Source organism: Pelodiscus sinensis, chromosome 5 (genome assembly GCF_049634645.1).
Source record: "Pelodiscus sinensis isolate JC-2024 chromosome 5, ASM4963464v1, whole genome shotgun sequence".
NCBI lineage: Eukaryota > Metazoa > Chordata > Testudines > Trionychidae > Pelodiscus > Pelodiscus sinensis.
In genome coordinates this window covers 101899845-101915640 of record NC_134715.1, presented here as the reverse complement: position 1 = coordinate 101915640, position 15796 = coordinate 101899845, and the positions used below count along the sequence as shown (strand labels likewise).

Here is a 15796-nt window from a genome sequence, read left to right as displayed (position 1 = left end):
TGGGGATTGCTTGCCAGCCCTTCACTGTTTTTGAGTATTGGACATATAGAATTCGCTGGGTGTTTGTGTCCTGCCCGACTTTATAAGCAGGAGGAGAGCCTGCGCAATGTACTGGGCGCTTTCATTCTGGCAGGTGGAGGTTGGAAGGATTAAAAGAAAAGAGAGGAGTTAGGAGAGCTGGAATTTTAGGAGTAACTTCAATCTGTCTCCGGAAAACATTTTCTAGTTCAGAATGTTCTGCTGCTTATTTTTATGCAAAAGAAATAAAGGATTGATTGGTCCCTGAGCTAATAACGCTGTTTACTTTTGAGCAAATGTAACTTACTTATTTAAAACTTACTTTTTGAAGTCTTATCTGTTTTTCCACTCTAGGTTTCATGTTTATATGGTTACATGGGAAACCTACATTGTGACCTCTCTGAACCTATTGAACTGTAGCTTTAATCAGCTTAATTTGTGATGTGGTTGGTGAAGTAAGGGTAAATGTATTTGAATTATTGTTGGCTCACAGTTTACTGCTAATACATTGCTCAAACAGGCTGACGAATATAGAAGAAAGCCATTCTAAAAGAGCTTTCCCCAATAATCAAAATATTTGTGTTAAATGTGGAATATGGTGCTACACTGGATTAATTTTGTTTTCATACAAATAAGGGACATGTATTTATGTTGCTGATCTTTATTTAAAAGTAGCACAAGAGGGCGCCCACCTAAAGCTAAAACACTGAATGTGAACAAGCTAGACTGGGGCTTACCTCTGTTTGTATTTACCGTCTTTTATATTTCCTTTGTTTTAGGGCTCAGACAGCACTGTAAGAGTTACATTATAAATCAGGCAGCAAGAAACATAAATATTTCAGGCTTCACATTCAAATTGATGGAAAAAACATGAAAAAATTGAAATAATCCAAACTTTTCAGCATTTTAAAAAACACAATCCAGAAACATGAGCTAATAATTTGAATTCAATAAGAATAGCTTGTAAATACTATTTGAAATATACTTAATTTATCAGTATGGATATGTTATAGAAACTATAGGTGTTTGAGGCCTGTACCATTGATCATTGTGTGAGCGTGGGTGCTGTTTAGGTTAGGCATATATGAGCAAACCATAGAACTCCAATTACATAAATAGAAAATCCAAACAGTATTAACGTTTTCATGAAATGGGGATTAGAAAGTGAGATATAAAGATGTTTCTTGTTCAGACTGTCCTCCATTATTGGAAGAAAGAAATCCCAAACTTGTTGGGATCTTCTGTAAGGATGTTAAGGAGTAGTCCACTATCCGATAAGCATTTGCTTATCGGATAGTCGAGTCAACTAGCTGATACCACCTCCCCTCCCTTTCTGCCTCTGTCAGATAGAGGTAGCAAAGGGTGGGAAGAGGGGGTACTTCAAAGCAGCGGCGCTGCATGTACCCGAGCTGCAGTAGCACTGCTGCTTTGAAATGCAATGGCAGAAGTTCCTGTCTAGTAGTCGATGGAAATTCCATCGACTAGTCAACTAGTAAATTACTTGATATTTAACATCGTTAATCTTCTGTAGGAGGTTCTGTCTCTCCAATGCTACAGGACATAATTGAGAGCTAATACTGTTTCATGGTTAACTCCTCTATGTGGACAGAAGTGATTGGTGCCAGCTGGAAGGGGGTGCTGAAAAGATGTGGGAGAACAACATGTAGAGGCATCCCATTTAGCAATTAAAATGTTGGTGGCAGTATAGGGGACCTGTATGTCTCCTGCGTGCTACCACAACTCACCTATGTATGTGAAGATGAATTAGACCTGATTATTGACTGTACAGAGTGGGTGGAAATTTTCTGCCATTCTGGTTTGGTAGCTTTTTTATACCCACTCTGCACAGAGTATGCAACACTGTAAAATCAGGCCAGGTACCTTTTGTCTCCATGTAATTGTTTACACTAGGTATAAACTTTGTCTTATGTTCATTTTCAGCAAAAACAAAAAGTGTAATGAACATGTAAACAAATTCTACGAGATTATAGATATTAATAGCTATATAAGCAAATGATACACAAGGGGGTTCCAAAGTCCATGGCCAGCAGTTAAGCTGCCACCAAACAAGTATCCTTCACTTTAGTTGAATAGAGAATTGACTTACTTACACTGTTAATGAGGAGAGAAGTGGGTTGTATCCACAAAAGCTCATGTTACCATTTACATGTTTTGTTAGTCTTTAAGGTGCTAGACTAATAGTTGTTGTTCCAGTTTTTTCCAGTTACAGCAGTGGGCTCCAACCTTTTTAACAACAAGATCACTTTTTCAATTTAAGTGCAATGTAAGATCTACCTCAAACCAATACCCTGTCCCACTTCCTTCCCACCCCTTCTTTAAGGCCCTGCCCCCACTCCACCCTTTCTCCGAGGCCTCACACTGTCACTCCATCCCCCTTCCTCCACCATCCTCACTCATTTTCACCAGGCTGGGATAGGGGGTTGGGGCGCAGGTTCTGGTCTTGAGCCAAGGGTTTGGAGTGTGGGAGGGGCTCCGGTCTTATCTCAGGATGGGGAATTGGGATCCAGGAGGGGTTTCAAGGCGCAAACTCTGGGAACGAGTTTGGGTACCGGAAGACTCATGTCTGAAGCAGGAGATTGTTGGGGACAGGAGGAGGTTCAGGGCTGGGATAAGGATTCAGGAAGCAGGCTCTGGCTGGACACTGTTTAACTGAGACTGCTTTCGGGTGGTGAAGCAGTGGGGTTAAGGCAGGCTTACTCCTACCCTGGCCCTGCCCCACTCCTGAAAGCAGACGGCATGTACAGCAATAGCTCCATGGCATCTTGTGCTGCCCCTCATCCACAGACACTGAGCCCACAGCTTCTACTGGCCACAGTTTCTCAATACTGATCAATGGGGGCTGCAGGAGTGGTGTCTGCAGGCAAGGACAGTGTGTGGAGAGCCCCTGCAATGCCTCTCTCAGGAGATGCAGGGACATGCAGCCCCTTTCAGGAGCAGCAATTACCACAGGGATAATGACTCCAGCCACACCAGGTTAGGCATTTTAGAACTCACTAATCAAAGAATTGCATTTAAGCGTAAGAGAGAAATGAAAATGATTAAATGAGCAGACCAGTCATAAACCCAAAATGACCCACTTTGCAAACAGTAAAAGGAGTAACAACAATCCATATATGTGTTGGGTTGTGAGATGAGAGGGAAGAAAAATTGTGTGTTTGTGAAAATGACAGACACACACAGTGTGGAGATAGGGGAAGGAAGGACACTCTGACATCAGTGATAGAAATGTAGCCGTGTTAGTCTGGGGTAGCTGAAGCAAAATGCAGGACAATGTAGCACTTTAAAGACTAACAAGATGGTTTATTAGATGATGAGCTTTCGTGGGCCAGACCCACTTCCTCAGATCAAATAATGAAAGAAAATAGTCACAACCATATATACCAAAGGATACAATTAAAAAAAAATGAACACACATGAAAAGGACAAATCACATTACAGAACAGAAGGGGGATGTGGGAGGGGGGGAAGGAAGGTGAATGCCAGTGAGTTAGTGATAGAAATGTAGCCGTGTTAGTCTGACATCAGTGCCCCTTCTCCCGCCCATACATTGTACAGCAAGCAGGAGGCTCCCAAGGGGGCGGCTCCAAGGCAGAGGGCAGGAGCAGCATGACAGTTGGTGGAGGGGCAACTGAAGTGACGGCGCTTGATAGATTTCTGGTCAAACCAGTGAAGATCACTTGTCAGAGGCTCCAAAATCTACCGGTAGATCCTGACTTATTGGTTAGTCTGTAACTCAGCAGTCACCAACTCAGTTACCCTTCTGAAACAAGAGGAGAGAACAGTTTGGGATTCAGGAACAAAACAAAATATAGTAGAACTCCAATTGTCCGGCACACCCAATAGTCCGGCACCAACTAGAACCTGGAAGTGCTCTAGCCAGCTGGACAATGGGAGCTGCTACATGCTGCTGCCACTGCTGAAACTGACCAGCAGCGGACTTGGGGAAATGGTGCAGAGCAGCTACGGTGCTGCCCGGTTGGTCCCACAGCACCGCCCCTCACCCCTGTGCTCGGTGCCCAGCAGAACCCCAGCTGCTCTGCTCCGTGCTGCTTCCCCAAGACCGTCGCTGCCGAAACTGATGAGCGGCGGACTTGGGGAAGCTGCGAGCAGAGCAGCTAGGGTGCTGCCTGGTTGGTCCCGCAGCGCTGCTCAGGTGAGGGGCGGCGCTCTGGGACCAACTTGGCAGAACCCTAGCTGCTCTGCCCTGCCACTTCCCCAAGTTGCTGCTGCCACTTGCAGCCCCAGCTGGCCTGTTGCTGGCTGCTGCGCGGGGGGGCGGGGGGGGTTCCCCTGCCTTCCTACAAAACGGTGGAGGGTTCGGCCCACACCATGCTGTTCCCTGCCGACCCCCCTCCTAGGCCTGTCACAGCCCCTCTGCCGGAGTACCTCCTGATACTCTGACATATCCGATAATCTGGCACGTCCTGGATCCCAAAGGTGCCGGATTATCGGAAGTCTACTGTAGTGGAATGTTTCTGTCATCTGAAGAAATGGGTTGTGCCCATGAAAGCTCATGATATTAACATGTTTTGTTGGTCTTTAGGGTGCTACTAAGGTTCTATCTGTTGTTGTTTTTTCTGTTGAAATAGTCAGCAATTAAATAAGTGTTTGTGAAACAGTTCACACTTATTTATTGTCTCAGACTCTGCAAATTGACATCTGACAATAACATCAATTACAATCATTTTATGTACAGTATTGAACATTTTCTTCCCCACCACGAAATCTACAAACTTTTAAAAAATAAACCTTTGATTCTAGGGTGTTGTTTTGCATCAAGAGGTCGATGCTGTTTGTAGGAATTTCATGTCTACATTTCACGAAATGTAGACAGCCCAGGTCTGTAGATTGCTCCCTATCTTCCTGGATGTATTTTTTTGTATGCTGGGGGGGGGGGATGTATTTTTGTCTTACTGGGATGGAGTTCATGCATTGTCTCTAAAATTCACTTTCGAAGCAAGAGAATAAATGTGCACAGAAAGGTATTGTCACGTTCCCAACAGCGATAGGGCGGAGAACCCCCGTGCGTGGATCGGCCCTTGCTCGTGCAGCTCCCTTGGGAACGCAGAACTTCCTGCTGATGTGTGTGCGCTCGGGAGTTGCCGTTTGAAGAATAGAGTCTCTCCCTAGATAGGCTCAGGCTGAAGGGACAAGGTTGGGAGGGGTTCCGCGGCCGAGTCTTTCCCTACTGCACCCTATATTCCTGTAACTGGCCCTTTAAGGGCTCGCGAGGTAGCCTATGTGCTTCTGCCGTGGTACGCATGTGCAGTGAGGATTGCCGAAAGGTGGCGCCGCGGACCCCGTCAGGTTCCTGAGTCCCGGTTGCTGCCTGCGCAATGCGTCCCCCCGGCGGCGTGTGAGCCCCTCGGAGGCTCGCAGGATCTTGCCCAGCCCGCCGAGCGGGGAATGGCGGAGCCGGGCCCTGAGGAGCCCGACGAGCGGCTGTTGCTGCTTTCGGAACCGGCGGTGCAGGATGGCTCCCCCGAGCGGGGGCTCCGTGGCGTGAAGGCAGCTCCTGGCGGGGCCGTGAGGCTCGGTGGGGCCCCGGGGCTCGAGAAAGAGGACGAGGATGTAGACTCGGAGGGGGACGGAGAGGAAGAGCCGCTGCTGGGAGCATCTGTCGCCCGCCGAAACCGGACAGCTGGGACTTCCTGGGACAGGGAGACTCGTATCGCTGCAGGTACAAGCAATCCTGTCCGCACGCACCCCCCGTCCCGGTGGACTGTTCTCCCCACCACTATGCCCTCGGCTTTTACTCTGTATTCCCTAATGGGAACGGGGGGAACACTCCCCCTGTTCCTCAGTTCATGCCTGTTTGGGTTGTTGATCCCTTGTCTTAGCATTTATCCAGTTCACTTTCTCTTTTTTATTTCGAGGTGCTGGCTAGTTAGGGTAGGAGCCGTAAAAGGGGGGGGGAGAGAGAGAGAGAGAGTGTGTGTGTTTTCTCACAATTCTCCTGTGTGTATGCGCACACAGACAGGTTGTCCTAACATCGTGTAAAACAAGTTTGCTCTACTTCCTTTTGCCTGCAGGTTGTGGAGGAGGAATTACTTCGTTTAAATACATTTGTTTTAGAAAGGGAGCCAGGATCAAAATATCGGGAGCTGTTACTAGAACCAGGTCAAAGTTATAATTATGTGATCTGAAGAGGCAGGGGGTTGGGTGTGCTATGACTATGAGATCATCGTAAAGCTATTTTTGCTACTTGCAAGAGGTGCCTAGCCTAATGCCTGTTTCTTCATGGGTCTGCTACAGTAGGAGCAGTGACCGTCCCTTCCCTGGTAGTTTGTTTGAAGGATACCTCTATAGATGAGAGAGCGTAATTGAGTCTCTACATGTGTGGGTCAATTATATAAAAAACTAGTTTCAGTCATTGTTAGTCTAGAAAGGTGAGAGAATATATTGCAACATAATTATTTGGGACTACAGGCAGTCCCCGACTTATGCGGATCCAACTTATGTCGGATCCGCACTTATGAACGGGGCTTTTCTCGCCCTGGAGCTCACGGGCGGCGGGTCGCCACCCATGTCCTCCGGGGCGAGAAAAGCTTCTCCCGGTCTCCCTGGTCTGCTGGGGGGGTCCAGCGGCTTTGCTGGACCCTCCCCCAGCAGACCAGGGAGACAGGAGCAAAGCCGCAAGGACAGTGGGGTCCCCTCCCAGCAGACCAGGCTTTTGTTGCAGGGCGCCTTGGACAGAGCAGCTGGGGTGCTGCCAGGTTGCTCCTGTGGGAACCTACTGGGCAGTGCCCCAGCTGTTCTGTCCCAGGCTCCAGATTCAGCAGCTGTTGAAACTGATCAGGCTGATTCCAGGAAGCTGGGGGCAGAGCAACTCTGCCTCCCTGTTCCTGTAGTCAGCCCCTGGTCAGTTTCAGTGGCAGCAGCTGAATCTGGAGCCAGTTCCGACTTACATACAAATTCAACTTAAGAACAAACCTATAGTCCCTATCTTGTACGTAACCCGGGGACTGCCTGTATCTTCTTCTGAACAGTACTGCAAGGAAGGCTGCTATAACTAACTTAACTTAATCAAACTCCTTGTCTCCATATGCAAGGATCTATGTGAGGTCACTTTCATGTATGTTAGGGTGACCATATTTCCCCATGCCAAATAGGGAACACCAAGGTAGGGACTGCTGCCCTGCAGCGAAGGATGAGAGGTGGCACTTGGGGCTTCAGCCCTGCAACTGGGGAGTGAGTGGTGGCACTCAGTGCTCCAGCCCCATGGAGGAAGGAGAGGCGTCAGTGGCTGAAGCTCTGAATGTTAGTGTTCCTTCTGGGGATGGTACCCTTTCAGAAATGGTGTGCCAAGATTTAACTTCTTCATGGATCTGTATGCTGGTGGGAGGAGGAGTAAGGGGGGAGTAGGGGCAAATTGGGTATGGTGACTGTATTTTCTGAACCAGCTGCAGCTAGGGAGAATGGTTTAATGTAAATTATTCAACAGATTAAGTATTTTAACTTTCTTATGTTTATCAAACTTCATTTTAAATAAAGTAAAATATTATGTCCAACACAAAAGGTTTCAATGTTTTCTTTATTTACAGCAGGTGTGGGGAATCTTTTTTGGGTTTGGGGTCACTGACCTGTAGAAAAATCAGTTGGGGACCACACAAATGAGAAGCAAAAAAACCTGCAAAAACCTCCAACCCTCACTGGTGTGGCCCCTGACTGAGACACCTCACTCTTCTGGCACTCCAACCCCCCTCACATCTTCCCCCTCTTCCAGCCTCATTCCCCTCAACCCCATGATTGTTCCCCCCGTAGCCTAATCCCCCTGCATCGCCCAATCCCCCCTCAGTGCAATCTCTGCCCCCACAGCCTGATCCCCTGCATCACCCTATCTCCCTGCAGTGCATCCCCTGCTCCTTCCCATCCTCCTCCCTCCCCCCCCCAGGCCGCCATATCCCTGTGCCCCCAGTACACTCACCAGCAGGGCAGCAGTACTGGGACAAGGAGCGGGGAGCAGAGTCTCTTTCCTGCCCAGTCCTTTGTCTGCAGGCTGTGGTTCAGGGGCTGAGGCAGGCAGAGCCCAGGGCTGCCCAGGGTTGGCTCTAGCCAGGCTGGGCCCAGTGGGGTGCTGAGGAAGGGGCTCCCCAATCCTTCACACATCTGCAGGGAGCAGCCCAAGCCTGGCACACCATGTGTTCCAGCTGCCCAGCCCCAAGTCTGCAGAGCAGGCCCAGCCCTGTCCCCCTCCTGAAGCAAATAACCCTGTAGCTGGGAGAGGGGGACTTTACCCTTAGCTCCCAGGAGGTTCATGCCAAGGCTGGGAAGAGGCAGCCCCAGGGACGCGCGCATGCCTCTCCTGCTCCAGCAGGAAGCCAGAGCTGTGGCTCCAGAGTGCAGCTGTGCGCTGAGGCTGGAGCGATAGCATGAGCTCCCTGCTGCATGGAGAGGAGGGGCAGTGCTGAGCTTCTGCCTGTGTGCCTCAGGAAGCTGTGCTGGGAGGTTGTCGACCCCTAGAATCCTGCTGAGTGCTGGCGGTTCCTCCCCACTACCAGCTGCAGAGGAAATACGGGACAATATGCCCATTTAAAAAAAAAAAAGTCTGGATGCTGGGAACAGCCCTTAAAATACAGGACTGTCCTGGTAAAAATAGGACGGATGGTCCTTCTAATGTATGTACATCTCCAGTCTCATGTTTTCTTGCTTTCTGTTTTCCTCTTTTTCTCTTAACAGGTTTTCTCATCTTTTTCAAGTCTGGATTCACACTTGTTGTCATGGTGCATCTAGTGATTGGAATTGTGTACCATTCCTGACAACATGGCAAAGCTTTCTCATTGTTCTACTTGAGACTTGATTGTTCAAGGAATTGTTATGTAGCATGTATAAAATATTCCAAAACACAGTGCTGGGATCCCCAGGGTACAACCTAGAACTGTGGGACTACTTTACACCTTAACATTCCAACTTAAGCTGTTTCTCTCTGTGCTGTGCCAGTGACAGCTACCCCCTCCAGATGTTGTAATTAGGGATGTAAATATCTCTTAAAATGGTAAACAGGTTAAACCAATAAACTTATACCAAATAATTGTTGGCAGGCCAGCGCCCCGCCTGCCCAGAAGAGCCAGGCTGCTGTGATGCAGATGGGGCTCCTAGCCGGCCAGCTAGACTCAGCCAGGGCTACTTTGGTCTGGCATGGCTGTCTGTCCAGCTGGTTACCTGGTAAGCATTGTGGTAAGCCTAATGCTCACTGGGTAACTAGTTAACCTTTTACATCTCTGGTTACAATCGTTAAGCCATCAACATGTGGAGCCCCAAGCCCAGTTAAATTGCATGAGTCAGTCACAAACTATACAGAAAATGGCACCAGTCAATTACCTCAACAATATATAGTCTCACTGCACAAGACTTGGACAGTGCAAGCTCATTAATTAGTTTGCCACTTCCACAAAGGATAGTGTTTATGCAACAGCCCTTGTTAACCTAAGCTGAGATTTCCCGAGTATTTCAACCAAAACCACAATTTGAGGATGTAATAGTGTAGTCGATTAACAGATAAACCAATAAGCAAAAGTTTATAGGTTAATGCTATAGACTACATGCATTCCCCTCCTCCCCCAGTCAGTACATTTTTTAGCAGGGTGGCCAGCAGGCTGGATCCAGGACCTACTCCTGGAGCAGCTCTCCATTTAAAGTGTATTAGAAGGCAGGCAGCCTGGCTCAATTCTGGCTCGCGCTGGGTCCAGGAGCTCAAAATGCCCCCACTTCGCGGACAGGGTCTGCTGCCTCTGTCAGATGCAACAGCGCTGGGTGAGTGGCAGCTGGTCTGCAAGGGAAGCTGTTTTTTAAACTGGTTCCCCTTGCAGATCAGTTCCCGCCTGGCACCCCATGCCTTGTATAGAGGCAGCGGTGTGGAGTGGCAGGCAGCTCCTCGGGAGTGGAGCTGGCGCACATTGGCTGCTGACCCCACTCCTGGGGACTAGAGAGTAGTCGAATAACCAATAGGAATTCATGAGGTTAACTGACTATTCAATTAACTGATATTTAACATCCCTACCACAATTCTAGATAAAATATTAAACAGATTTATTAACTATTGAAAGATAGTTATATAAGTAGCAGGCATTGAGATCAAAGTTGGTTACATAAGAAATAATTCTACTTTCTTAAGTAAAGTTTGAATCTCACCCCACTAGATGTTTCAGGCAATTTACACAGGCTGGATTACCTTCCTAGAATAGGATTAGTCTACCTTCCTAAACTGGGACTCTGTTTGAAAACAAAATTTTAACTATCTCCTAAGCGTTGACATGGGGCAGGAGAGAGGCCAAGTGATGATATCACTGTCCTTCTTTTGTACTTTCTCCCATCTGCCTTGAAGATCCTTGCTGTGAGGTTGGGTTTGTTTAGCCCTCATTAGGTTTGTATAATCTTTGGATCCTTCTTTATGGGCAATTAGTATATGTCTGGCTAGTCCTGTTATAACTCTCTCTTGTCAAAAAGTCTCAGGAGTGGCTGTGTTAATCTGTAACTTTAAAAACAATTAATAGTCCTATGGCATCTTAGAGACTAACAAATATACAGGATCATGAGTTTTTGTGGTTAAAACCCACTTCATTTGATCCTATATATATCCTATATATTTGTTAGTCCAGTGGCATCTTAGAGACTACTCTGTCTTCTTCTCAGTTACTCGGTTGTTCCACTAGCTGTGTGCGTTCTTCACTTCATGCTATATTGTAGTTACAGACCTTCTATAAAGGTCCTATACACTTCAAACAAATGGTTTCTCATGCAGCCTTCATCACTACCCCATCTAAGCAACACAAAAGTAATGTTACTAACATCTATCAAATGTCACTCATTCTTTCAACCTCCCCCTCTCCTTTTCCAAAGGGAGCAATGGAGTTGCTGAGTACTGTCCTCATTCTGGAATTTTCTATGGTGTTAGATATTCTGAGTACAAACCATTGAATGCCTTGAAGATAAGGATTAGATTTTTGCACTTAATATGTACAGTAATGTAATACACACCCCACATTCTTTGTAATCACGTTATAATACAAAATCTTAACTCTTTAATAATATCCATGTCTTTATATACATCTGTGCACCAGCGAACTGAATGGTGTGACATCTCCCATGATGAAAGAAATAAGGGAGAGAATCAGAATATAGCGGGGAGACAAAAAGAGGGAGGAGAAGCAATGTTCCCTTTATATTTTTTTCCATCCACGTACAGAATAAGTGATGTTATGCACACCAAGGCATGTGCAGTAGAAACACATGTTGTTGGCTGTGGGCGCTGTGCTAATCAGTTGGGTGGTCAACCAAATGCTCAGCTTACCTACTCTTCAATGTTCCCTGTATGTGGAGGACAAGGAATTAAAACAAAGCTGCAAAAATGGCTATCTTAGATATACAGACCTTTTGAGAGAAAATAGGGGCCTAGTATATTGTATTTGCCCCCTTCCCTTTCATCCCAGTTTAGAGACATCCTCTTATTTCTTCTTCTTTCATCATCAGTTAGTTAGTTGAGCTTACCGCACTTATCAGAAACAAGGAGGTACTTGTATTCTGGAATCAGTGTCCTCATATGGAGCTATTCAGGAAAAACCTGAATGACTCCATGGACAGACCAGCCTTAACTTTTGCATGAGAATTCCTAATTTTGTTCTCTAGCTGTAAGAGTTTTGTGTATGCAAAATATCATCTTAGCCAAAAGTTTAAAAATAATTCTGGAGAACTTGCCAGATATTTTAGCTTTCCAAGCTTTTGATTTAAGCAGATTTCAAAATGTGTTAATTTCCAAACAAGTGCTAAATCATGGAAACTATTTTGTTCACACTTTCACAGAGCTGTAATTTGTGTTAATTTGTATGCAAAAGTTAAGTGATTGCTTTAAAGATTGCATGTTAACAAGCATTCAGAACTTGATTGGTTGTTAATGCTGGTTGGAAATTATCTGCTTAATAGATACCTCATGAACAACACTATCATATTATAGTTTGAGACAGATTTTAAAATTTAAGAAATAAGTATATTAAGCAAAGTTGTTAAATAGACAATATCCTTGAATTTTCAGTGCTGCCTGAAATACTTTACTCGTTTAGTTTGATCCAGCTTACGTAGATGAACAAATGTTAGTAAAAATGATCAAAAAAAGCTTTTGTAGTCTACTCACGTGAAATTCCCTCCCTAGAAATAAGTTCACAAGGATAAAAGTAACATGAGTTGTTTGCACATTTAAATTTATTTTTATTTGTATTCCCTTGTATTTATTCTGGATTAGAATTGGCAAACATTTTTACTAGTATTGAACTCCGATAACTTGATACAAACTAGGCGTAGTGTAATTTTTTAAACAATATATACTTGGTGAAATCAATAGCTAAACTCCCACTGACATCAGTGGGAGCAACATTTCACATTTAGTCTCCAGTGAATGCTAGAGCCTTTTGCTTATTAAAGGAGCAAGTGCTGGTACAAGTTGAACCTGTCTAGTCTGTCACCCTCAGGACCTGACCAGTGCTGAGCCAGAGTATTTGCAGAGCCATGGGAGGTCAACATTGTCTAGCAGCGTTACCAACAACACTTCCACTGCTTACTGGGCTTTTAGAAGACATATAAGGATAAATTAGAACTAAATAACGGCACAGAATGCTGAGAGCCAGAACTGGTGGCTGTAAGCAAACTATAGCATCATGGGAAACTTGGTCATACTCATGGTAAGTGGACAGTGGCTAACTAAAATCATGCCAGACCATGGATGTTGCCGGACCAGAGTGTGCTGGACTAGAGAGGTTCAACCTGTGTAATTTTTTCCTGATCAACATCTGTTGTGTGAACAGTGTCAAATACAGTTCAGTAAGTTTTAGAGGCACTTTTTTTTTTTTTTTTTGGGTTTAGGAAATGCTGCAGAGATGAACTTGTTTTTGGATGATCCAGAATTTGCAGAAATTGTGCTGAGAACAGAACAAGCTGTAGAGTGTGGAGTCTTTCCAGAAAGAATTTCCCAAGGATCTAGTGGGAGCTATTTTGTCAAGGATCCAAAGGGAGTAAGTATATTATTTATCTATCACACACAGTAAATACAACTTGTTTTATTTGAAAAGGTGGATGAAATTGACTTTATCTATGGTTGTTACCCAAACCAGTTGCTCCCTTAAATAAATGGTACCATGTTGTTTTGTTTTATTTTATTTTATTTTATTTTATTTTATTTTATTTTATTTTATTTTATTTTAGTTCATTAAGAGCACAGATGGGGAAATCATTTTGACCAGGTAGCTTGCCTTGTTACTACATCTTACAAAACAAGATAAGCTGAAGATAATTCTTTATTCTGTGTGGTGGAATTTATTCAGACACACTGAATGGCTGCTGCTAATCAAAAGTATATGGGAAATACGTTCTCTGTTGTTATTTGAAAACATGTCAAGGATTCTTACCTTGTGCAAAACTATGATGATCTTTTCTTTCTGTAAGAGGACATCATAAACTTCATAACATTAAAAAACTTGAATGTATTGAAATATTTGATAGCACACTATTTTAAATATCTTTACAGAGGTCTTTCAAGTTTCTCTCTTATTAAAAGATTTTTAAGGATTTTTCTGCTTCCATGCTGATATTTTGAGACTATTCTGCTTCTTACATTTTAGTTTTATTTCTGCCTCTCTTGTTAAATTGTATCTATATGGATAAACAGAAGAAGTGGTCTAAGTAAAAAGGATAACATTCAATAAGGACAAATGCGAAGTTCTTCATTTATGAAGGAACAATCAGTTGCACACATGCAAAATGGGAAATAACTGGGTAGAAAGGAGTACTGAGGAAAGGGACACTAACTCACAGGTATCACAAGCTAAGTGTGTTCATTAGGCATGTCAATGTGTAGACTACATGTTTAACCGATAACCTTAATCTTATTGGTTAATCCTGTCAACTATGCATATCACCCCCCCACGTCCTCCCACATACCTTGCTGCCTCTGTATCAGCTTTTAAGCTTGTTCCCCACAAGCACCAGATCTGGCTGCTCTCTCTCCTCTTCAGCGCTGCTGTCTCTGATAGAGAGGCAGCAGCACAGCGGGTGGGGGGGGGCCACGTGAGAGCTGATATTAGCAAGAGGCCAGCTTTTAAGATGGCTCACCATGCATGCTGGCTCTGCGGACCTGCCTGCCACCCCCCTCCGTGTTGCTGCGTCTATCAGAAGCAGCAGAAAAGGGGGGAGGGCAGGGGAGGCTGTTGTGGAGCAGCCTCTATCCACGGTGGGCCTGGACTCGTGCATTTTAACATCACTATCACAAAACCTCATACCTTTCGTTCCTAGTACAACATGTATTTTTTTTCAATCTCATGTTTTTAATATAAATACCTATTAAGTGTGTGCATATTTTTTTAAAGACATACTAAAACAAAATAACACAGTGCACACAAGTTGCCCACCAACCCCCATTGCAGAGAGGAGGATGAGAAAATGGTCTACACTTGACAGATGTTAGTTATGACACTTACTTTACTTCTGAAAGGTAGTCAGTTACTGTAGTGAAGAAGGTGGTATGAAAACTTCTCTAGAAAAGAGATTGGTATGGACTGATGCATTTAGAAAATTCATCCAACTTCTGACACCAATCTCCTGAACATTGCGATTACCAACAGAACAATTCCTTAAATAACTATCTGATTGTATTTCATATTACTATGATTTAGCTGATCATCAATCTAAACAATTTATTTTGAATGCCTTGATTTTCAGTTGGGTTTGCATAGGGTGTTTTGGGAGGGGGCAGGGTTGAAGGAGATCATTCTCTACATGCTGAATATTGTGCTTGATATGCATGTCCTATTAGGAGTCAAATATTCACTCCTTATTTATACACTACTGACATTTGGCCTTGTTGCCACTGCATTTTGGATCTTTGTACTTTCACGCTTTTGGAAAAATTCTTAGTCTGTTTTGGATTTTAGGAAGGTGGTCATGCACATATGACATGATTAAAGAAAGGGTTTAGCAAGAATTATTACATTTGGCTTACAGTTTAGCCTTGTTCTCCCTGCAGTCTTTGTTGGTCAGTTGAGGGTTCAGTCCAGATCCATCGTATCTGTTGCTGTGCTTCTTGAACCCCTTAGACACTCCTTTGTCAACTATTCCTGCCCCTTTCTTTTAGGCTGGCTTTGAAAAAGAATTTAGGTTTGACATTTCAGTGTTATATCAGCTCACACCAAACTAGTTTTGGATTAGGGATGTGAATAGTCAATTAACCAATAAGTCTAGTCTTATTGATTAAAGTAGACTACGTGCATTCTCCACCACCCCTTGCTGCCTCTATATCGGAGGCAGCAAGGGAGTACAGGAGCTGGTTCCCCTCAGCACTGTCTCTGCAGTGCTGCTCGTTTCCCCATGCTGCTGCCTCTATCAGAGGCTGCAGCACTGTGACGGGAGTAGGGGAGGCTGTCATGAAGCAGCCTCTGCCTGTGGTGAGCCCAGGCTTGCTGCAGGCAGAGTCTGCTCCGCATCCTGCATATAGGGGCTGCTGCCAGAGCAGCCTCTCTTTGCAGCCAGCCCCAGCCACTGTGGTCAGGGGCTGCTTCATGGCAGGGACCCCCTCCAGACAGTGCTTTGTGGACCTGGCAAGAGCTGGGGCTCAGCAAGCCCAACTCAGTCCTGGCTTGTCAGGTACAGGAGCTACCCCCACTGCAGTTTAAATGTAGTAGGAGCTGGGTGGGCGGGTACATTTACTGCAGAGCTGGTAGGTCCCAGACCCAGCATGAGCTGGTACTGAGCTAATTACTCACTTCCTGACATCCCT

At 45.0% G+C, this 15796-nt stretch overlaps 1 protein-coding gene across 2 annotated transcripts in view; it reads left to right on the top strand.

The window, feature by feature from the left end:
* The window catches only part of PI4K2B (phosphatidylinositol 4-kinase type 2 beta), a 46605-nt gene that overhangs the window by 758 nt on the left and 30051 nt on the right, over nucleotides 1–15796 (top strand). Inside the window, exons 1-2 of one of the 2 annotated variants that reach the window (XM_075930631.1) lie at nucleotides 5031–5719; nucleotides 12892–13040. In XM_075930631.1, coding sequence (XP_075786746.1) covers nucleotides 5446–5719; nucleotides 12892–13040 — 423 coding nt within the window. In that variant the 5' untranslated portion in view covers nucleotides 5031–5445. Of the gene's footprint in view, nucleotides 1–5030; nucleotides 5720–12891; nucleotides 13041–15796 lie in introns of those variants that run through there. The other variant, XM_075930632.1, reaches the window with a different exon arrangement.